The following is a 23,659-nucleotide window of genomic DNA, read 5'->3' on the forward strand; positions in this document are numbered from 1 at the left end:
TCAATATCTTATATTTATGGTCTGTTATCAGGATTGAGAATGGCTCCTTTAGATAATATTAAGAAAGATTGGGAAAAGGACTTACAGACTTTATTATCTGATGAGACCTGGAGGGTTATTTTCAAAATGGTTAATTCCTCATCATTGTGTGCTTGTGATTCACTCCTACAATTTAAAGTAGTACATAGGGCTCATATGTCTAAAGACAAGCTCTCTCGCTATATTGCAGATATATCTCCTTACTGTGACAGATGTAATTATGGAGAGGCTTCATTAATTCATATGTTTTGGTCATGTTCGAGCCTGGAAAAATATTGGAAAGAAAAATTCCAAACATTTTCTGTACTTTTTAAAGTTAGTTTTAAGCCCAATCCTTTAACTGCCTTATTTGGTATTGTTGAGAAAAGAACTGTAATTTTCTCATTCGTGGGTACTGGCTTTTAGTTCTCTTATGGCTCAGAGGGTGATCTTGCTTAAATGGAAGGAGATTGCCCCCCCCCCCCACACACATGCTCAATGGTTATGTGATGTTATGTCATGTTTTAAAAATCTTTGAATTGTTATTATAATATAGATCTGGGCTATCATTAGAAAATGCTATATGGTAAAGTACTCTTTTCTTTTTCTCTTGTTTTCCTTTCTCCAACCAGCTTTGTCTTGGTAGGGGGTATAGTTTTTTTATATAATATATTTCACCATACTAATGTATTTCATCATTCAGTTTATTTAATAGATAATCAATATGGGATACTGTGATTGTATCACTGTGATACATACATATATATATATAGTGCATTTTGTGCTATCTTATTTTGATTTATAATAAGTATCCTTATGAACTCTGTATTTGTGTATATGAAATTCAATAAAAATATTGGAAAAAGAAAGAGTAAAGGTCCCAGAACAGATCCCTGAGGCACACCACTGGTAACCGACCTCAATGCAGAGTATGACCTGTGTTACGTACCCCGTAACTGGGTCACTTACCAGCAAAGATAGAGAGGTCCGTTGAAGTCTGATGGTACTATTTTTAACAGTATTTATTGATAAAAATACACAAAATAATATCAAGGCAAACTTACAGATAATATACGTCGTCAATACTAAATCTTAAAGCGTGGGTCTAATAGTAATCAATAAGAAATAGCTCTATCGTTGTCTAAGGGATAATGTATTGTCCGATGGAAATATAAAAGTCACTCAGTTCATTCAAGCTGCAGCTTTTGGGTTGGAGAGAAAGACGGGTTAAAACTTGCCCATTCCTTTTATGATGTCAATCCTTCGAGAGTCGTTGGGAGTTGATTTCCCCGTTGTTAGCTAAAAACCGTTCTGCCGTGGTACAGGGCCCACCGATTCCGGGTCAAACGGAAAAGGACGCACGTGGCCTTCCACTGGTTTTTGCTATTACGGGATCGTTAGTGTTTCTTCTGGTGCGTCTGAGGGGCTGTTCCCACAGTCCCTCTTTTTATCCTGACTCACAGGGTCTCAGATGTCAATCAGGTTGGGATGATGCAATCCCTTCCCCAACCTCCCCCTCAGTTCATTGCCTGGGGCTTCGATGCATAGTACAGGATGCAATACACAAGTCTGTCTCCAAGAGACAATAGCCAGTATCTATGGGTCCGCCTTTCGGAGGCCAGGACACATTCCAACTCTTTGTGGATTCTGCATGTCTTTCTCTCATTTCCTGGGTCTCCTGAACTGACTTAATAGTGATCTTGTGATTCTCGCAAAGGAGGGGGCTACCCCGCACCCTTTGGCCCCTCAGAGCTGTGGTACATTCGTAACACCTGTCTACAACCACTCTTTGCCTTCTGTGGGCAAGCCAGTTCTGGATCCACAAAGCAATGTCCCCTTGGATCCCATGCCTCCTTACTTTCTCAATAAGCCTTCGATGGGGTACCTTATCAAATGCCTTGCTGAAATCCATATACACTACATCTACTGCTCTACCTTCATCAATATATTTAGTCACATCCTCAAAAAATTGAATCGGGCTTGTAAGGCATGACCTACCCTTGACAAAGCCATGCTGACTATTCCTAATCATATTATACCTCTGCAACTGTTCATTAATCCTGCCTCTCAGGATCTTCTCCATCAGCTTACCAACCATTGAAGTAAGACTTACTGGTTGATAATTTCCTGGGCTATCTTTACTTCCTTTCTTGAATAAAGGAACAATATCCGCTACCCTCCAAACCTTTGGAACCTCTCCCGTCCCCATTGATGATGCAAAGATCATGCCAGAGGCTCAGCAATCTCTTCATTCACCTCCCACAGTAGCCTGGGGTACATCTCTTCCGGTCCCAGTGACTTATCCAACTTGATGCTTTCCAAAAGCTTCAGCACATCCTCTTTCTTAATATCTACATGCTCAAGCTTTTCAATCTGCTGCAAGTCATCACTATAATCACCAAGATCCTTTTCCATAGTGTGTACGGAAGTAAAGTATTCATTAAGTATCTCTGCTATTTCCTCCAGTTCCATACACATTTTCCCACTGTCACACTTGATAGGTCCTATTCTTTCATGTCTTATCCTCTTGCTCTTCACGTACTTGTAGAACGCCTTGGGGTTTTCCTTAATCCTGCCCACCAAGACCTTCGCATGGCCCCTTCTGGCTCTCCTAATTTCCTTGTCAAGCTCCTTCCTATTAGCTTTATACTCTTCTAGATCTCTAACATTACCTAGCTCTCTGATCCTTTTGTAAACTTTTCTTTTCTTCTTGACTAAATTTATTACAGCCTTTATACACCATAGTTTCTGTACCCTACCATAACTTCCCTGTCTCATTGGAACGTATCTATGCAGAACGCTACACAAATATCCCCAGAATACTTTCCACATTTCTTCCGTACTTTTCCCTGAGAACATCTCTTTCCAATTTAAGCTTCCAATTTCCTGCCTGATAGCCTCATAATTCCCCTTACTCCAAATAAAAACTTTTCTAACTTGTCTGTACTTATCTCTCTCCAATACTATTGTAAAGAAGATAGAATTTTGATCACTATCTCCAAAATACTCTCCCACTGAGAGATCTGACACCTGACCAGGTTCATTTCCCAATAGCAAATCAAGTACAGCCTCTCCTCTTGTAGGCTTATCTGCATATTGTGTCAAGAAACCTTCCTGCACACACCTAACAAACTCCACCCCAACTAAACCCTTTGCTCTAGGGAGATGCCAATTGAGATTTGGAAAATTAAAATCTCCCATCATGCAACTTTGTTAGTATTACACCTTTCCAAGATCTGTTTCCCTATCTGCTGCTCGATATCCCTGTTACTATTGGGTGGCCTTTAAAACACACCCAGTAAAGTTATTGACCCCTTCTTGTACCTAACCTCCACCCACAGAGACTCCGTAGACTATCCGTCCATGGTATCCACCTTTTTTGCAGCCGCGGCACCATCTCTGATTAACAGTGCCATGCCCCCACCTCTTTTGGCTCCCTCCCTGTCCTTTCTGAAGCATCTATAACTTGGCAGTTGAAGTAACCATTCCTGTCCCTGAGACATCCAAGTCTCTGTAATGGCCACTACATCATATCTCCAACTACTCATGCACGCTCTAAGCTCATCTGCTTTGTTCACAACACTCCTTGCGTTAAAATAAACATATCTCAAACCTTTGGTTTGAGCGCGTCCCTTCTCTATCACCTGCCTATCCTCCCTCTCGCACTGTCTACAAGCTTTCTCTACTTTTGAGCTAATCACCTCTTCCCCAGTCCCTCCAGTTCGGTTTCCAGCCCCCAACAATTCTAGTTTAAACTCTCCCCAGTCGCCTTAGCAAACCTCCCCACCAGGATATTGGTCCCCCGGGGATTCAAGTGCAACCCGTCTTTCTTGTACCCCACCTGCCCCAAAAGAGGTCCCAGTGATCCAGAAATCTGAATCCCTGACCCCTGCTCCAATCCCTCAGCCACGCATTTATCCACCACCTCATTCTCAGATTCAGATTCAGTTTATTGTCATTTAGAAACCACAAATGCAATGCAGTTAAAAAATGAGACAACGTTCCTCCAGAATGATATCACAAGAGCATATGACAAAACAGACTACACCAGAAAATCCACATAACGTTTGGCAATCCCCAATCCAGAGTCCGGAGAGGCTGCTGCGTATTAATATCGCGCTACCGTCTAGCGTGTTCCTCAGAAAGGAGCTCCAAATCCACCAGACAAAAACAAGACCAAAAACTAAAGCTACAAGACCTGTACAAAACCACATAATTACAACATATAGTTACAACAGTACAAACAATAGTATAATTGATTAAAAAAAAAACAGACTATGGGCACAGTAAAAATAGTCCAAGATGTTAAAGGACTGTAAGTTCAAAAGAAATCACCACAGTTTCCACAAGTCCCCAGGGTCACTACAGGCTTGCCATCCCATGCTGGCTGCAGAAGGGAGTACCCCCACTATGGACTTCCACGGCGCTGCCCGACTCAGCCTCGCAGACGCAGCACACAACAGAAGCTCCATCAAAACCAGCCTCGCAGACGCAGCACACACCGAAAGCGACCTGAGTCCATCGAAAGGACTCCGAGTCCGTCGAACCTCTGAGCCGACGACCATCCCCTCCGGCACAGCTTCTCCGAGCATCATCCTCTGCCGAGCATATTAAGACGGCCCCACCAACAGCCATCGGTAACAGACCCCAAGGTCTGGGGGCCTGTTCTTCCCAGCAGGGTCCCGGACCTCACAGCAGCAGCAGCAACGAAGAAGGTCTTCCTGGAGATTTCCCGATTTTCTCCATGCTTCCACGTCCGTTTTCAATTGATTATGATTGCGCACAGCACCCCACTTCACAAATAACAGATAATCAGCTCCGGAGTGGCCGCTGCAAGCTGCGTTGTGCCACCATCTTGGATCAGTCTTAGCAATTCTATTCCTATTCTCACTGTCACGTGGCACAGGCAGTAATCTCAAGATTACTACCTTTGTAGTCCTGCTTCTCAACTTCCTTCCTAACTCCCTGTAGTCTTTTTTCAGGACCTCTTCCCTTTTCCTAACTATGTTATTGGTACCAATTATGTACCATGACCTCTGGCTGTTCTCCCTCCCACTGCAGGATATCTTTGACGCGATCTGAAACATCCCTGACCCTGGCACCTGGGAGGCAAACTACCATCCGAGTTTCTTTCCTGCGTCCACAGAATTACTGTCTGACCCCCTAACTATAGAGTCCTCTATCACTACTGTCTTCCTCTTTCTTTCCCTACACTTCTGAGCCACAGACTCTGTGACAGAGGCACGGCCACCGTTGCTTCCCACAGGTAGGCTGTTCCCCCCCCCCCCCCACCCAACAGTACTCAAACAGGAGTACTTATTGTCAAGGGGTACAGCCACAGGGGTACTCTCTAGTACCTGACTCTTCCCCTTCCCCTCCTGACTGTGACCCACTTGTCTGTCTCCCGTGGCCCAGGTGTGACCACCTGCCATTAGCTCCTCTCTATCACCTCCTCGCTCTCCCTGACCAGATGAAGGTCATTGAGCTGCATCTCCAGTTCCCTAACTTGGTTCCTTTGGAGCTGCAGCTTGACACACCTGGTGCAGATATGGCCGTCCGGGAGGCTGGGAGACTCCAGAACCTCCCATATCTGACACCGAGCACAGAAAACTGGCCTCACACACATACTTCCTCCTTTCCGCAAATAACACTTGAACTTGAACTTGAAACTTTACATTTCATTCCTTCTTTCAGGTCATCAAAGTAAGCAGTAAATAAATGAGGGGCAAGAAATTATCCCTACAGTTCTCCGGTTGTTACATACTTCCTGTTCGAGGAAAAACATATTTATTCCAGCTGTTGTTTGTAACGTGACAGCTAGTTTTTAATCCATATTCGCACACCTCATGAATACACCCTTGATCAGAATTGAACTGTGTTCTGTTTCAGAGAAGAGGGAGGAAAGGAAATGTCTGTACTGAGTCCTGAGAACTGCAATATACCCCGAATTCGTTAATTAATCACTAAAGAAATAGTAGGGTCTCTGGTGAATAAAATTGATGATCTCAGAGCTGGGGTGCTGAATCAGAGGGGCATTAGGACCATATGTGTCCTTTGTTTCACGGAATCCTGGCTTACCCCTTCCGTATCGAATGCAGCGATTCAGATCGATGGGTTTACTATACACCGTCAGATTAGGTCTATTGAGTCTCTCAAAAGCAGAGGTGGAGGAGTATGCCTCATAATCAACTCTTCTTAGTGCACCAATATATCAGTGCTGTCCCAATTCTGCTCCCCAGACTTCAAATATCTTGCAGTTAAGTGCCATCCTTTTTACCTGCTGCCAAGGTTTCTGAGATCATTTTGGTAACGGCATACATTCCACCTCAGGCCAATGTCAGTGAGGCTTCAGATGATCTGAGCAATGGGATCAACATGCACAAAACAGCACAACCTATCAACTTCACCATCGTTTTGGGGGATTTTAACCAGTCTGAAAAAATCACTGAGCAATTACCATCAACAGATCACTTGTAATACCAGAGGAAACAACACACTGGACCATTGCTACACCAGCATCAAGAATGCCTAACGTGCTATTCCACGTCCTCACTTCAGGAAGTCTGATCACTTGCCTGAGTATAGGCAGAGACTGAAGACTGCAGCACCAGTAGTGAGGACCAAGATGGTATGGACAAGGGAAGCTCAGGAGCGCCTACAGGACTGCTTTGAATTGGTGGACTGGACTGTATTCAGGGATTCACCTTTGAATCTGGATGAGTATGTTGCACTTGTTACTAACCTTATTAAAACCTGTGTGGATGAGTGTGTGCCTACAGAGACTTACTGTACATTCCCAAACCAAAAGCCGTGGATGAACCAGAAGGTACGTCATCTGTGAAGGCTAGATCTGTGGCATTCAAGTCTGGCAACCCAGGTCTGTACCAGAAAACCAGCTATGATTTATGGAGGGCTATTTCGAGGGCAAAGAAACAAATATGAACAAGTTTGGAGGCGACATTGGATGTCTGGCAACTCTGGCAGGGTTTGCAAGACATTGCTTCCTACAAAGCATGAATGGCAACAGTTTTCACTACCAGATGAGCTCAAAGCCTTCTATGCCCGTTTTAAAAGGGAGAATATAACTACAGTGATGAAGATCCCTGCTACACCTGATGACACTGTGATCTCGGTGTCAGAGGCTGTCTTTGAAGAGGGTGAACCTTCACAAGGCGGAAGGTCTTGTTGGGTTTAATTAGTATTTGGGTTTAATTAGTATTTGGGTTTTAATTAGTATTTGGGTTTTAATTAGTATTTGGGTTTAATTAGTAGTGGGGTTAATTTGTGTCGGGGTTAATTCGGGACCACCATTACAGGTCAGGAGTGGCTCACGTAACGCACATCATGTTAGCTGGAATGCGAGGGAGGGGGAGCGAAACTGGGGACCCCGCTACACCGATACTATTTGTCACGCGATACAGTAAACAAAAGAAACTCGTGAGCATCTGGCTATGGGCCAATAGATGGACACGAGTACCTGATATTACCTAATATGTAACGGGGTATTGTGGTGGGGGGAAAAAGGGATATAAATAAGAGCAGATTGTAAGGAGAGGCCAGAAAGCGCGCCTTCTCCAGCGATTCCGTCGACTCGCTGTACCAGTTACGATTCCAGCCAATAAAGCCACGTGTTGCTATATTCCGGTGTTGGTTGTCTCTCTTCCTAAAAGAATACAGGGCAGAATTTCAAGCCCAACATTCTCAATGGAGTACCTGGTAAGGCTCTGAAAACCTGTGCCAACCAACTAGCGGGAGTATTCAAGGACATTTTCAACCTCTCACTGCTACGGGCGGAAGTTCCCACTTGCTTCAGAAAGGCAACAATTATACCAATGCCTAAGAAGAATAATGTGAGCTGCCTTAATCACTATTGCCTGGTGGCACTCACATCTACGGTGATGAAATGCTTTGAGAGGTTGGTCATGACTAGACTGAACTCCTGCCTCAGCAAGGATCTGGACCCATTGCAATTTGCCTATCTCCACAATAGGTCAACAGCAGATGCAATCTCAGTGGCTCTTCACGTGGCTTAAGACCACCTGGACAACACAAACACCTATGTCAGGATGCTGTTCATCGACTATAGTTCAGCATTTAATACCATCATTCCCACAGTCCTGATTGAGAAGTTACAGAACCTGGGCCTCTATACCTCCCTCTGCAATTGGGTCCTCACATTCCTAACTGGAAGACCAGATTGCTGATAACGTCTACTCCTCGCTGACGATCAACACTGATGCACCTCAGGGGTGTGTGCTCAGCCCACTGCTCTACTCTCTCTATACCCATGACTGTGTGGCTAGGCACAGATCAAATGCCATCTGTAAATTTGCTGATGATACAATCAGTTTTGGTAGAATGTCAGATGGTGACAAGAGGGCGTAGGGGAGCGAGGTATGCCAACTAGTGGAGTGGTGTCACAGCAACAACCTGGTACTTAACATAAGTAAGACAAAAGAGCTGATTGTGGACTTTAGGAAGGGTAAGAGAAGGAACACATACCAATCCTCTTAGGGGGATCAGAAGTGGAGAGAGTGAGCAGCTTCAAGTTCCTGTGTGTCAAGATCTCTGAGGAACTAACCTGGTCCCAACATATCGATGCAGTTATAAAGAAGGCTAGACAGTGACTATACTTCATTAGGAGTTTGACGAGATTTGGTATGTGAACAAATACACTGTAAAACTTCTATAGATGTACCATGGAGAGCATTCTGACAGGCTGTGTCACTGTTTGGTATGGTGGGGGGGGGGGGGGGGGGGGGGAAGGGCTACTGCACAGGACCGAAAGAAGCTGCAGTGCATTGTAAATTTAGTCAGTTGCATCTTGGGTACTAACCTACAAAGTACCCAGGGCATCTTCAGGGAACGGTGCCTCAGAAAGACAATGCCTATTGTTAGGATCTTCAGCACCCAGGGCATGCCCTTCTCTCACTGTTACCATCAGGCAGGAGATACAGAAGCCTGAAGGCACACACTCAGCGATTCAGGAACAGCTTCTTCCCCTCTGCCATTCGATTCCTATATGGTCATTCAACCCTTGAACGCTACCTCACTTTTCAATATATATTATTTTTGTTTTTTTAATACAATTTTCAATCTATTCAATATACGTATACTGTAATTGATTGATTATTTATTTATTTATTTATTATTCTTTTTCCTCCTTCTTCTATATTATGTATTCCATTAAACTGCTGCTGCTTAGTTAACAAATTTTACAACACATGCTGGTGGTAATAAATAAACAAACAAGGCCCAGATCACCTTTGTGGACTGAATCGCATTGCTGTGCAAAGCTGCTACCGGAGCTGCGTTGGGTTCTCCAGGGTAGAGGAGGCCCTCTGTGAGCACTGAGTACAATACATTACATTGAAGAATTGCAGTGGAATTGTTATTGCTGAATACGTTTGTGTCCTGTAATCTGAGAAGGGATAAGCTGAACGAGCGGGTATTGCATTTCCTATGATTGCACTGACAGATTCTGAGAGAAGTGATATGTGTGAGTATGCTCCAGATAATTGCAGGAAGAACAGTAATATCAATAGGGGAGGGTAACTTGCTTTTCATCGTGGAATCTCAATAAACGTGCAAAGTAAATTTATTAGCCAAGTATATTTATGTTACCATATACTTCCTTGGGATTCATTTTCTAATTGTGTTTATGGGAAAAAATAGAAATATAATAGAATTTTACAAAAAATAACTATTCATAAGAAAGACTGACCATCCCCAATGGGCAATATGCAAAAAGGATTGAAATTGTGCAAATAAAAGTAACACTGAGAATGTGAGTTCTAGCGAGTCCTTGAAAGTGAGTTTGTAGATCATAAAAGGTGACAGAAATTATGAAAGTAGTTTACAGAATGTGGAGGCTTCTCAACCAGAGGATAGGAATAAGGGGAAGCCTTCTTTTATCCTGCTTAGAGAAGAGGCAGTTAGGGGAGATACGGTTGAGAGCCCTGAAAATCTTGGTAGAAGGAAGGCAATTGTTAGGAAATTTGAAAACATCTCCCAGGCACTGGAGTGGAGAATTCAGTCGTCAGAGATGGAGTATGCAGAAGATGAGAGTGAAATCCCTTGCAGGGGAGAAAAGGTTTCATCAAGATAAGGGAGTCTGAAGGTTTATAATAGATATCAATCAGTACTCTGTTATAACACTTAGAAGAGGAACTGCATAAAATCAGAAACGTTTAACGACAACCAAATCTTAGACACATTTACGTTCAAAGCTCTGACTTAGATGGTATGGGTACAATTGAGAGGAATTGAAGTAGTTGAGTTCAGTCAGTTGAGGGACAGTGGTGGTGGAAGACAACTCAGGTCATGCTTTAGTAATGTACAAGTCTAAAAGGATTGGACGGTGCAGATTGACTAGTTCAAACCTAGAAATAAAGTTGCTGTGGGCTTGGGGTATTTCAGAAATAAATGGAAAGGGCAGAAAGTTGAGAATAAGCAGAAACAAGATCAGACAGAATATGATTTGAAAGGTAAGAGCAGACTGAACAATGGGTTTCAGTGAATAGAGGGACAATATTGGTTTCCACCTATAGTTATAGAGCACTGCAGCACCGTAACAGGCAAATTGGCCCATCTAGTCTGTGCTGAACTATGATATTTTCCTCTGTCTTCCGCAACATGTTTGCTTGTTTTTTTACCATTGTGCCTTGAAATAGTAACTTTATTTATTTCTGCAGAGATGGTGCATGGCTTACTGAGTGTTTCTGACATGTTGTATTTTTGGTTTAGAATTCCAACATCTACAATTTTTTTCTCTATCGATTTTGGAAGTTGATATTTGATTGGGCATCTTTGGCTGCTTTCATAAAAAAAGCTTCATGTTTTATTTTGCATTTTTATTTGACTGAGGTACTACTGGCCTCAGATCTTCCCCACACAAATAAACCTCCTCTGAAGGTGCTTATGCTCTGTTGATAGATGGGATGCTGTCAAGTAAAGTGTACGGTGTAATTCTATGAATAAAGTGAAACAGCATATCTTTAAAACCAACAGTCTAATTTTGAAGAAAACATCTTTAGGCATTAGGTTAATGCATATTTAGAGAACTGCAGAAATTCAAATAAAACAAAATGCTAGAAATATGCAACAGGCCAGCTGTTAAGTGTCTGGAGAGAGAAACATTTGATATTTCAATTTGATGACCTTTCATTCAAAAATGGTAATCAGGGACAGTTAGAAAAAAAGGAAAATTAATTTTAAAAATAATTTAGATTTGTGTAACTTCTATTCTTAATTTAAAATATTAATTGAAACATTAATTTTAAAAAAGTAACCTTATAGATTTGCTTTCAGTGATCTCATTAAAATTAATGGCGTTGTTGCTCATGAAGCAGCTAAAATGAAGCCAGAGTCAAAGTAAAAGCAAAAGAGAAGGCATACAAGGAAGCCAAAGCTAGTGGGAAGATAGAGGATTGGGAAGCTTTTAAAAACTTGCAGAAGGAAACTAAGAAGGTCATTAGGAAGGAAAAAGTGAATAATGAAAGAAGGCTGGTGAATAATATCAAAAAAGACATTAAATGCTTTTTTAAGTATATAAAGGGTTACAGAGAGTTGAAGGTAGATATAGAACCAATAGAAAATGTGGTTGGAGATATTGTAATCAGAGACATAGAGCTAGCAGAGGAAACGAATGTGTATTTTGCATCAGTCTTCACAGTGGAAGTAGTATACCGGACATTCAAGAGTGTCAGGAAAGTGAAGTATGCACAGTGAAAATTACAACTAAGGTGGTGCTCAGGAAGCTTAATGGTCTGAGGGTGGATAAGTCTCCTGGACCTGATGGAATGCACCCTCAGATTCTGAAGCAAGTAGGTGGAGACATTGTGGGGACATTAGCAATGATCTTTCAAGAATCAATAGCCTATTCTGTGCTGTATCTCAATAAAAAATAAATTGGCCTTGCACGTGGTACCTGGTAGTTGGCTAACTTGTTAAGCCCCTAACTGTAATGTGAATAATACTGGACACATGGTTGCTTAATCACATTGAGAGCTAGTTTCAGAATTCCATTATGCAGTATATGAGCACTGCAGCTATGAATGAGAAGCTAACTATTGACATTATCCAATGTTTTGTACAGAAAAACAATATACTCAAGTACATCTTATGCAAATTAGATCTGTGTATCATGACCTTGAATGCACATCTGTTGCATTCATATAATGCTCATAATAATTCATTTCTTCCCCCTTTCTGACTGCTTATTCATTGTATTTTTCACCCCCAAAAGCACACACATGAATTAATCTTTTTTTATTGGTAAGCTATTCACTCAAATTTAGTGTAGATCTTTGTTTAATTTTCATCTTGATTACCAGATCCTTCATGGTCTGCACACATTTACAATTTTCTTTAGTAACTGGGCTAACGATCAGCTTCTGTGTTTGAGTGAATGTGATCCCCAGCACATAGCTTGTCAACTCCCTGAATGTAATGAGAATGATATGAGTGCTTGGGTGCCTAACAGCTTTGAGGCCCAATACACCTCAAGTACAACTGATAGGTGCAATTGGTCATTCATTTTATATATATATATATAAAGAAGCTTGCCTTGCTTGTACATTATATTTCAAATTGTATTCTATGCAGTTTTCTTAAATAATGCAAAGCAGTGTTGATTCAAAATAACAACACACCCAAAATGCTGGTGGAACACAGCAGGCCAGGCAGCATCTATAGGGAGAAGCGCTGTCAACGTTTCGGGCTGAGACCCTTCGTCAGGACTCGGCCCGAAACGTCAACAGTGCTTCTCCCTATAGATGCTGCCTGGCCTGCTGTATTCCACCAGCATTTTGGGTGTGTTGTTGTTTGAATTTCCAGCATCTGCAGATTTCCTCGTGTTGATTCAAATTAATTTTGGTTTGCGATCACTGTTTTCCCACAACACCAATTATTGAAGAAAATAGTTCACAAAGGATTACTGTCACATGCAGAAATGAATCTTTGCTTGCCTGTAATCTGCTTATAATTTTATAAGTAACTGGCATTAAAAAGGATTATGGTTTTCAATATTATTGGCAATTTTATTATATTTCTAATTATAGCTGTTGCTTCAGGTAAATAGATAAAATGATAGATAAAATAAATCTTTGCTGGGCCTAAATGTATTCCTGTAAAGATGATCAATGTCCATATTTTTAATTTGAGGAACTCAGCAGGCCAGGCAGCATCTATGGAAAAAGGCACGGTCGATGTTTTGGGCCAAAACCCTTTGGCAGGGCTGGAGAAAAATAGCTGAGGAGTCGATTTGAAAGGTGGTGGGGGGGGAGAGGCAGAGAGAGAAACACCAGACAATAGGTGAAACTTGGAATGGGAGGGGTGAGAGCACGATGGGGGGGGGGCAAGGAGAGGGGGAAAGGAGGATGGGAAATGGTGAAGGGGTCGTGGCCACTGGGAGATCCCGCTTGTTCTGGCAGATGGAGTGCAGATACCTGGCGAAGCGGTCTCACCGACATACAGGCAGCCACACTGGGAGCACTGAGCACAGTATATGACCCCAACAGGCTCACAGGTGAAGTGTCTCCCAGTGGCCACACATTTTAATTCCACTTCTCATTCCCATTCCAATGTGTCCATCCATTGCCTCGTCCACTGTCGTGATAATGCCACACTTAGGTTGGAGGAACAATATCTTATATTCTGTTTGGGTAGCCTCCAACCTGATGGCATGGACTTCAATTTCTCAAACATCCAGTCATGCCTCCTCCCACCTTCACCATTTCCCATCCCTTTTTCCCCCTCTCATGTTATCTCCTTTCCCACTCATCCCCTCCCTCTGGTGCTCCTTCTCTCTCACATTTTTTTCCTTCTTCCATGGCCTTCTGTCTCTTTCACCAATCAACTTCCTAGCTCTTTGCTTCAACCCCCCCCCCCTCCAAGTTTCACCTATCACCTGGTGTTTCTCTCTCCCCTCTCCCCACCTTTCAAATCTCTTCCTCAGCTTTATTTTTCCAGTCCTGCTGAAGGATTTCGGCCCAAAACATTGACTGTGTTGTTTTCCACAGATGCTACCTGATCTGTTGAGTTCTTCCAGCATTTTGTGTGTGTTGCTCAGATTTCCAGCATCTGCAGATTTTCTCTTGTTTGTCCATATTTTTATTTCCATGTTTTATGGAATATTTGGGGCAAAGTGTCATTCATTCTAACAAATGTACATTCTTATTTCAGCAAGGGTTTTAGAGTTAATAGTGCTTCAATGAGGGGTGACCTCATTGTAACCTACTGAATGTTGAAAGACCTTGAAAGAGTCGATGTAAAGACAATATTTCCTATGGTGGGAGGGTCTAAGACCAGAGGACATGACCTCAGAATAGAGGGGCATCCTTTTAGAACAGAGATGAGAAGGAATTTCTTTAGCCAGAGAGTGGTGAATTTGTGGGATTTGTTGAAACAGGTGGCTGTGGAGGCCAAGTCATTTGGTATATTTAAGTCATTGATAGATTCTTGATTAGTCAGGGCATGAAGGGATAAGGGAGGAGGCAGGAGTTTGGGGCTGAGGGGGAAAATAGATCAGCCATATTGAATTGGCGGAGTAGACTTGATGGGCCAAATGGCCTAATTCTGTTCCTCTATCTTATGGTCTTATTTGATAGCACTTTTGCCTCTGAGCTTGAAAAAGAGTTCTAGCCCCACTACAGAAAAGTGGGCACAAAAATCTACTGGGGTACTAAGGTAGTGTTGAAGTTACATCATTTATATGAAGGAAAATAAAACAATGTCCTGTCTGCTTACTTAAGTGGATGAGATAGAGCCTTTGATTCTTTGTGTGCTGGTCTCCACTAATCATGACTGAGGCAGATCATATGGCATTATACACAGTTCTGTCTTGGGACCAGACTATTTTCAAAGGTTTCAAAGGTACATTTAATGTCAGAGAAATGTATACAATATACATCCTGAAATGCTTTTTCTTCGCAACCATCCACGAAAACAGAGGAGTGCCCCAAAAATGAATGACATTTAAATGTTAGAACCCCAAAGTCCCTCCCAGCTCCCCTCCCTCCTGTGCATAAGCAGCAGCAAGCAACAATCCTCCCCCCACTGGTAAAATAAAAACATCGGCACCCGCCATCGAGCACTCAAGCATGATCAAATCAACAGCAAAGACACAGACTTGCAGTTACCCCAAAGACTACTTGTTCACCCTGTATTCGACATACCACAGACCTTCTCTCTCTCTGATAAAGGAGAAAGAGGTGTCTCCATTTTCACAGCGAGGGGGGAGATATAGCAAACAACTCTCTAGTTTATGTTGTTAAAAGCCTGTTGCATTGCTTTTTCCGAGCTCCGTGCCCAAAGATCTTGGGCCTGTCACACATCTTCCGACTCCCCTAATGACACAGTGATCTCCTGCTCTGACACCAACCTTTGATCCGCCCGTCTCCAGAGCCGAGAGATCTCGGTCCTCCAAGGCCGAGCCCTTGGCATGCCGACCCCGAGAGCGGCCCCCATTCCTACAGAGAATCGTAGTCAGTGTGTAACTCCAGATCAAAGGGTCTTCAAAAGAATCATGAAAGAGAAAAATAGAGATATTAAAGATGGAAATAGAATTGTTTTCAAAAATGCAAGCAAAAGAATTGCCATTAGATGCCATTAAGTCGCTGTTAGGTGCCACTATTTATAAGTTGATTTCCATATTTCCTGCACTATCACAGTGTTTACACTTCAAAAGTACCTTATTAGATGTTAAGCACTTTGGAATATCCTGCATGTTTGATAACAAGTACTACATATATATCTCCAAGCCTTCATCTTTTTTATATTCCTCTAACTTTTCCATATTAATGAATTTACGACTCAATTTGTATTTTTTGTGCAGATGAACAAAGACCTTGACTTGTCTATCAATGCATCCAACAACTTCAATTTAAATGTCACATGGTCTATAGGATCAACAGGTGAGTTTTTCAAAAACACTTTGATTTCTTGATTATCTGTTATACAGCAGGATCAAATGTGCCTTGATAGAATAACAATCAAATCTACTAAGTCAGTTTCCTCATTAATGTTCACATTTTTTAGAGAATGATTTTGTAGAAAGCCGAGTATCAGAACAGCTCCTTGTGTATTTCTGGCATATACTTGATCTTTGTCAAGCATCCAAATTACTTCCAAATTAAACTATTGATTCTCTGCTATAATATAAATGGGCTTCAAGGCCTAGGGTCACTTCAGTTTGTTTCTGTTCACTGCGTAATACTTTTTAAATAGGTAAACTAATTGAGAATATGGCTTTGTCTGCTCTGGATCAGTAGATGATTTGGATTTAAAAGGTTCAGGTATGTTTCTTATCTTGAAGAATGTTATTCAGCCTTAGTTTGATGTTAAGGCTCTAAAGAATATTCCCAGCAGTGAAAGACAAATGGTGATATTTTATGTTTTGTACTTGGAGTTCCCAAGGTTGTATCTGGAGTTCCCAGTGGCTAAAGTTACCGTTACTAGGGAGAGCGTTCCTGGGAAACTGAAAGGTCTTAAGGTCGGTAGGTCATCTGAACCAGATGGTGTAGACCCCAGGGTTCTAAAAGAAGTGGCTGCAGAGATTGTGGAGGCAAAAAGATCAGCAGCCAGTCTGGGTATTGGAACTTTTGAGAAGAGGGGACCTCAATCAGATCCACTGCCCGAGTACAAAAGGCAGTAGTGAGTCTGTAGAGTGAAAAGAGCTTTGACCAGTGACCAATCGACGTTTGTGATTGATTACCCAGAGCGCATTAAAGAAAGGCAAGAGCAAGCGCAGCAACCATCGACTGAGTGGACGGAGTCGGAGTGGTGATCTTGAGGCTTTAGCTCTTTGAGGTTTCCGTAAAGGGAAGCTATGGTCAGACTCAAGCCATATGGTGGAAGTTCTAGGTGTCAGGGCTATGTAGTGTGTGAGGTTACCATAACTAGAGAGAAGGTTCTTGGGAAGCTGAATGGTCTGAAGGTAGATAAGTCACCTGGATCAGGCAGTGCACACCCCAGGGTTCTGAAAGAGGTGGCTGAAGAAGTTGTGGAAACATTAGTAATGATCTTACAAGAATCACTAGATTCTGGAATGGCTCTGGAAGACTGGAAAATTACAAATATCTCTCCACTCTTCAAGAAGGGAGAGAGGCAGAAGAAAGGAAACTCTAAGTAAACACAAAGTACACTGCAGATGCTGTGGTCAAATCAACATGCACAAAAGCTGGATGAACTCAACAGTTCGGGCAGCATCCGTTGACATGATGAAGTGTCCTGATGAAGGGTCTCGAAAGAAAACTCTAGACTTAATAGTCTGACCTCAGTGGTTGGGAAGATATTGGAGTCGTTTATTAAGAATGAAGTCTCAGAAGCACATGATAAAATAGGCCGAGATCAGCATGGTTTCCTCAGGGGAAACTCTTGCCTGACAAGTATGTTAGAGTTCTTTGAAGAAGTAACTACCAGTCTAATGAATCCAAGATTTAATGGTTTGTCATATGAAGAGCATTTGATGGCTCTGGGCCTGTATTCACTGGAATTCAGAAGAATGAGGGGTAACCTCATTAAAATCAATTGAATGGTGAAAGGCCTTGATAAAGTGGAAGTCAAGAGGATGTTTGCTATGGTGGGAGGGTCTAAGACCTGAGGACACAGCCTCAAAATAGAGGGGCATCCTATTGGAATGGAGATGAGGAAGAATTTCTTTAGCCAGAGACTGGTGAATGTGTGGAATTTGTTGCCACAGGCAGCTGTAGAGGCCAAATCTTTATGTATTTTTAAGGTAGAGGTTGATAGATTCTTGATTGGTCAGGGCATGAAGGGGTACAGGGAGAAGGCAGGAGGTTCAGGCCAAGTGGAAAATTGGCTCTGCCATGATGAACTGGTGGAGCAGACTCGATGGGTCAAATTCTGCTCCAAAATTTTATGGTCTTATGACCCTATTAGTGATGATCTTTCAAGAATCACTAGATTCTAGAATCGTTCCAGATGACTGGAAAATTACAAGTGTCACTCCACTTTTCAAGAAGGGAGAGAGGCTGAAGGAAGGTAATTATAAGCCTATTAGTCTGACCTCAGTGGTTGGAAAGATGTTGGAGTCAATTGTTAACTATGTGGTTTTGGGATACTTGAAGGCACAGAATAAAATAGGTCATAGTCAGCATGGTTTTGCTCAAGGATAAATCTAGCCTGACAAATCTGTTAGAATTCTTTGAAGAAATAACAAGCACAATAGACAAAGGAGAATAGGTTTATTGTTGTGTACTTGGATTTTCAGAAGGCCTTTGACAAGGAGCCGCACAAGAGACTGTTTAGCAAGCTATGAGCCCATGATATTACAGGATAGATTCTAGCATGGGTAAGGCAGTGGCTGATTGGCAGGAGGCAAAGAGTGGGAATAAAGAGAGCCTTTTCTAGTTAGCAGTGGTGTTCCATAGGGGTCTGTGTTTGGACAGATTCTTGTTATGTTATATGTCAGTGATTTGGATGATGGAATTAATGGGTTTGTTGCAAAGTTTGCAGACAATATGAAGATAACTGGAGGGGCAGATTGTTTTGAGGAATTAGGCTACAGAAGGACTTAGACAAATTAGGAGAATGGGCAAAGTGGCAGATGGAATACAGTGTCGGGATGTGTATGGTCATACACTTTAACAGAAGAAATGAAAGGGTGACTATTTTCTAAATGGGGAAGAAACACAAAAAAAATCTGATTCTCAAAGTGACTTGGGAGTCCTTGTACAGGATTCCCTAAATGTTAATTTTCAGGTTGAGTCAGTGGTGAGGAAGGCAAATGCAATGTTGGCATTCATTTCAAGAGGACTAGAATGTAATAGCAAGGTTGAAATGTTGAAACTTTATTAAGCACTGGTTAGGTCTCACTTGGAGTATTGAGAGCAGTTTTGTCTCCTTATCTTAAAAAAGATGTGCTGAAACTGGAGAGGGTTCAAGGAAGGCTTACAAAATGATTCCAGTATTGAACAACTTCTTGTATGAAGTGTGCTTAATGGTTTCGCCCCTGTATTTGCTGGAATTCAGAAGCATGAGAAGTGACCTGATTGAAACCTATCAAATGGTGAAAGGCCTCGTTGGACATGGAGAGGATGTTTCCTCTGGTGGGAGTGTCTAAATCCAGAGGACACAGCCTTAGAATAAAGGGGTATCTTTTTAGAACAGAGATGAGGAGCAATTTCTTTAGCCAGACCGGTGAATCTGTGGAATTCATTGCCAGAGGCAGCTGTGGAGGTCAAGTCTTTATGAAGGCAGTCATTGATATTCATAGGCCAGGACATGAAAGGATACGGGGATTGTGGCTGAGGGGAAAAATGGGTCAGCCATGATGAAATGGTGGAAGAGACTCGATGGGCAAAATGGCCTAATTTTGCTCATATGTCTTATGAGGGAAATCTCATTGAAACCTATGAGATACTGAAAGGCCAGGTCAGAGTGTATGTGGAAAAGATGCTTCCATTGATAGAAGAATCTGTGATCTGAGGGCACAGCTTCAGAATATCGAGCGGCCCGTTAATGCTGAATCTGTGAATCTGTGGAATTCATTACTATAAGTGGCTGTGGAAGTCATGCCTTTGGGTGAATTTTAAGGCAGAGATTGATTGAATAGTTAGAATGGAGCTTCAGATTGATTATACGGTAGGCCCTCCTTATCCGCGAGTTCTGCATGCGCGAATTTAACCAACCACGAATCGAGAAAACCTGGAAGTGCTCTTCCAAGCATGTACAGACTTTTTTTTCTTGTCATTATTCCCTAAACAATGCAGTATAAGAACTATTTTACATAGTATTTACATTGTATTAGGTATTATAAGTAATCTAGAGATGATTTAAAGTATACGGGAGGATGTGTGTAGGTTATTGTGGATCAGGATTTAAAAAATCGGAAGTTCTCTTACTTAGTAAATTGGAACAGGTACATCAGGTATTATTTAGCGCAGGGGTGTCAAACTCATTTTAGGTCACGGGCCGGATTGAGCAAAATGCAGCTTCATGCGGGCCGGATCAGTCGGACACGTGCAAACGCAGCTTTCGTTGCCTCCGTTTTTTCAGCCTGCTCTCATGTGTCTCAGTCTCTGCTATAACTACAAAGTGTTTCACTTTACAAATTCCGTTTCTTATGAAGAAGACTGCCGAGCAAGACTGCCGAATAAACACTAAAAACCCTGAAAACCTGGTACCTGAATAAACTCAGCATTAGCCATATCATACGCCATAGGCGCTTCGATTACTGGGGCCAGCTTTAATAGTAATTAGATATTATCTCGCGGGCCAAAGATAATTCCACCGCGGGCCGGATTTGGCCCGCGGGCCTTGAGTTTGACATATATGATTTAGCGTCAGTTAGTCAAACGTTTGTCTTAGTATATAGTATATATTTTACCTTTCTATGCATATAAAACTGAACGTATGTTTCAGTTCCCGAGTTCGATCCAATGACAGATTGCCCCGGAGCGCGCTCTCCATCTGTGTCTGGTTGATGTGGAGAATCAAAAACCCAAAACCCCAAAACCCAATACCTAAACCACTGTGTTGCTTAGTAATAATTGTAGCTTTCATCAGGGCAGGGCCTTTCTCACTTTATTCTTTAAAATTGTTCCGATCATTGACCGACTGTAGCATAACGCTTTTCCAATGACCGATGGCGTTTCACCTCTTTCCAGTCACTTTATTATTTCCACTTTATTTTCAATCGTAATTGTGATTATTTTCGTGAACAGAAACACCGCAGATTCAGAGCTCCGCTGCCGGGTCCTAATGTCCACCGCCCTGAGACTGGTTAAATAAGGTCTGGGGTTCCGCTGGGTCCTAAGGTCCACCACAGTGAAACAGATTGAATAAGGGACTTGAGCATCCATGTTTTTTGGTATCTGCCACCCCCCCATGGAACCAATCCCTTGTGGATAAGGAGGGCCAACTGTAGTTCTGCACACCACTTTACAGGACCAATGGTGATTGCAAAGCATTTGATACCCATGAGATTTGATAATGTTGCCAGAAAGAAACAGAGGTATAATAAAACATAGAAACATAGAAAATAGGTGCAGGAGTAGGCCATTCGGCCCTTCGAGCCTGCACTGCCATTCAGTATGATCATGGCTGATCATCCAACTCAGGACCCTGTACCTGCTTTCTCTCCATACCCCATGATCCCTTTAGCCACAAGGGCCATGTCTAACTTCCTCTTAAATATAGCCAATGAACCGGCCTCAACTGTTTCCTGTGGCAGAGAATTCCACAGATTCACCACTCTCTGTATGAAGAAGTTTTTCCTCATCTCGGTCCTAAAAGGCTTCCCCTTTATCCTTAAACTGTGACCCCTCGTTCTGGACTTCTCCAACATCGGAAACAATCTTCCTGCATCTAGCCTGTCCAATCCCTTTAGAATTTTATATGTTTCAATAAGATCCCCCCTCAATCTTCTAAATTCCAGTGAATATAAGCCTAGTCGATCCAGTCTTTCTTCATATGAAAGTCCTGCCATCCCAGGAATCAATCTGGTGAACCTTCTCTGTACTCACTCTATGGCAAGAATGTCTTTCCTCAGATTAGGGGACCAAAACAGCACACAATATTCTAGGTGCGGTCTCACCAAGGCCTTGTACAACTGCAGTAGAACCTCCCTGCTCCTGTACTCAAATCCTTTTGCTATGATTGCCAACATACCATTTGCCTTTTTCACCGCCTGCTGTACCTGCATGCCCACCTTCAATGACTGGTGTACAATGACACCCAGGTCTCGTTGCATCTCCCCTTTTCCTAATCGGCCACCGTTCAGATAATAATCTGTTTTCCTGTTCTTGCAATCAAAGTGGATAACCTCACATTTATCCACATTAAATTGCATCTGCCATGAATTTGCCCACTCACCTAACCTATCCAAGTCACCCTGCATCCTCTTAGCATCCTCCTCACAGCTAACACCGCCGCCCAGCTTCGTGTCATCCGCAAACTTGGAGATGCTGCATTTAATTCCCTCGTCTAAATCATTAATATATATTGTCAACAACTGTGGTCCCAGCACTGAGCCTTGCGGTACCCCACTAGTCACTGCCTGCCATTCTGAAAAGGTCCCGTTTACTCCCACTCTTTGCTTCCTGTCTGCCAACCAATTCTCTATCCACATCAATACCATACCCCTAATACCGTGTGCTTTAAGTTTGCACACTTATCTCCTGTGTGGGACCTTGTCAAAAGCCTTTTGAAAATCTTAATATACCACATCCACTGGCTCTCCCCTATCCACTCTACTAGTTACGTCTTCAAACAATTCTGTAAGATTCGTCAGACATGATTTTCCTTTCACAAATCCATGCTGACTTTGTCCGATGATTTCACCTCTTTCCAAATGTGCTGTTATCACATCTTTGATAACCGACTCTAGCATTTTCCCCACCACCGATGTCAGACTAACCGGTCTATAATTCCCCGGCTTCTCTCTCCCTCCTTTTTTAAAAAGTGGGGTTACATTAGCCACCCTCCTATCCTCAGGAACTAATCCAGAATCTAAGGAGTTTTGAAAAATTATCACTAGTGCATCCACTATTTCTTGAGCTAATTCCTTAAGCACTCTGGGATGCAGACCATCTGGCCCTGGGGATTTATCTGCCTTTAATCCCTTCAATTTACCTAACACCACTTCCCTACTAATATGTATTTCCCTCAGTTCCTCCATCTCACTAGACCCTCAGTCCCTTACTATTTCCGGAATATTATTTATGTCCTCCTTAGTGAAGACAGAACCAAAGTAGTTATTCAATTGGTCTGCCATGTGTTTGTTCTCTATGATCAATTCACCTGTTTCTGACTGTAAAGGACCTACGTTTGTCTTGACCAATTTTTTTCTTTTCACGTATCTATAAAAGCTTTTACAGTCAGTTTTTATGTTCCCTGCCAGCTTTCTCTCATAATCTTTTTTCCCTTTCCTAATTAAGCTCTTTGTCCTCCTCTGCTGGTCTCTGAATTTCTCCCAGTCCTCAGGTGTGCTGCTTTTTTTTTGCTAATTTATATGTTTCTTCTTTGGACTTGATACTATCCCTAATTTCCCTTGTCAGCCACGGGTGCGCTACCTTCCCTAGTTTATTCTTTTGCCAAACTGGGATGAACAATTGTTGTAATTACCATGCGATCTTTAAATGCTTGCCATGGCATATCCACCATCAACCCTTTAAGTATCATTTGCCAGTCTATCTTAGCTAATTCACGTCTTATACCTTCAAAGTTACCCTTCTTTAAGTTCGGAACCTTTGTTTCTGAATTAACTATGTCACTCTCCATCTTAATGAAGAATTCCACCATATTATGGTCACTCTTACCCAAGGGGCCTCACATGACAAGATTGCTAACTAACCCTTCCTCATTGCTCAATACCCAATCTAGAATGGCCTAGTTGGTTCCTCAACATGTTGGTTCAGAAAACCATCCCGCATACATTCCAAGAAATCCTCTTCCTCAGCACCCTTACCAATTTGGTTCACCCAATCTATATGTAGATTGAAGTCACCCATTATAACTACTGTTCCTTTATTGCACGCATTTCTAATTTCTTGTTTAATACCATCCCCAACCTCACTACTACTGTTAGGTGGCCTGTACACAACTCCCACCAGCGTTTTCTGCCCCTTAGTGTTATGCAGCTCTACCCATATCGATTTCACATCCTCCAGGCTAATAT

General features: G+C 42.3%; 1 protein-coding gene across 2 annotated transcripts in view; it reads left to right on the forward strand.

Annotated features, from left to right (window-relative positions):
• Nucleotides 1-23,659, forward strand: part of atrnl1b (attractin-like 1b) — a 984,325-nt gene that overhangs the window by 421,148 nt on the left and 539,518 nt on the right. For both annotated transcript variants that reach the window (XM_073027827.1, XM_073027826.1), the window contains exon 23: nt 15,854-15,932. In XM_073027827.1, coding sequence (XP_072883928.1) covers nt 15,854-15,932 — 79 coding nt within the window. The remainder of the gene's footprint in view (nt 1-15,853; nt 15,933-23,659) is intronic.

This window comes from Hemitrygon akajei, chromosome 23, assembly GCF_048418815.1.
Source record: "Hemitrygon akajei chromosome 23, sHemAka1.3, whole genome shotgun sequence".
NCBI lineage: Eukaryota > Metazoa > Chordata > Chondrichthyes > Myliobatiformes > Dasyatidae > Hemitrygon > Hemitrygon akajei.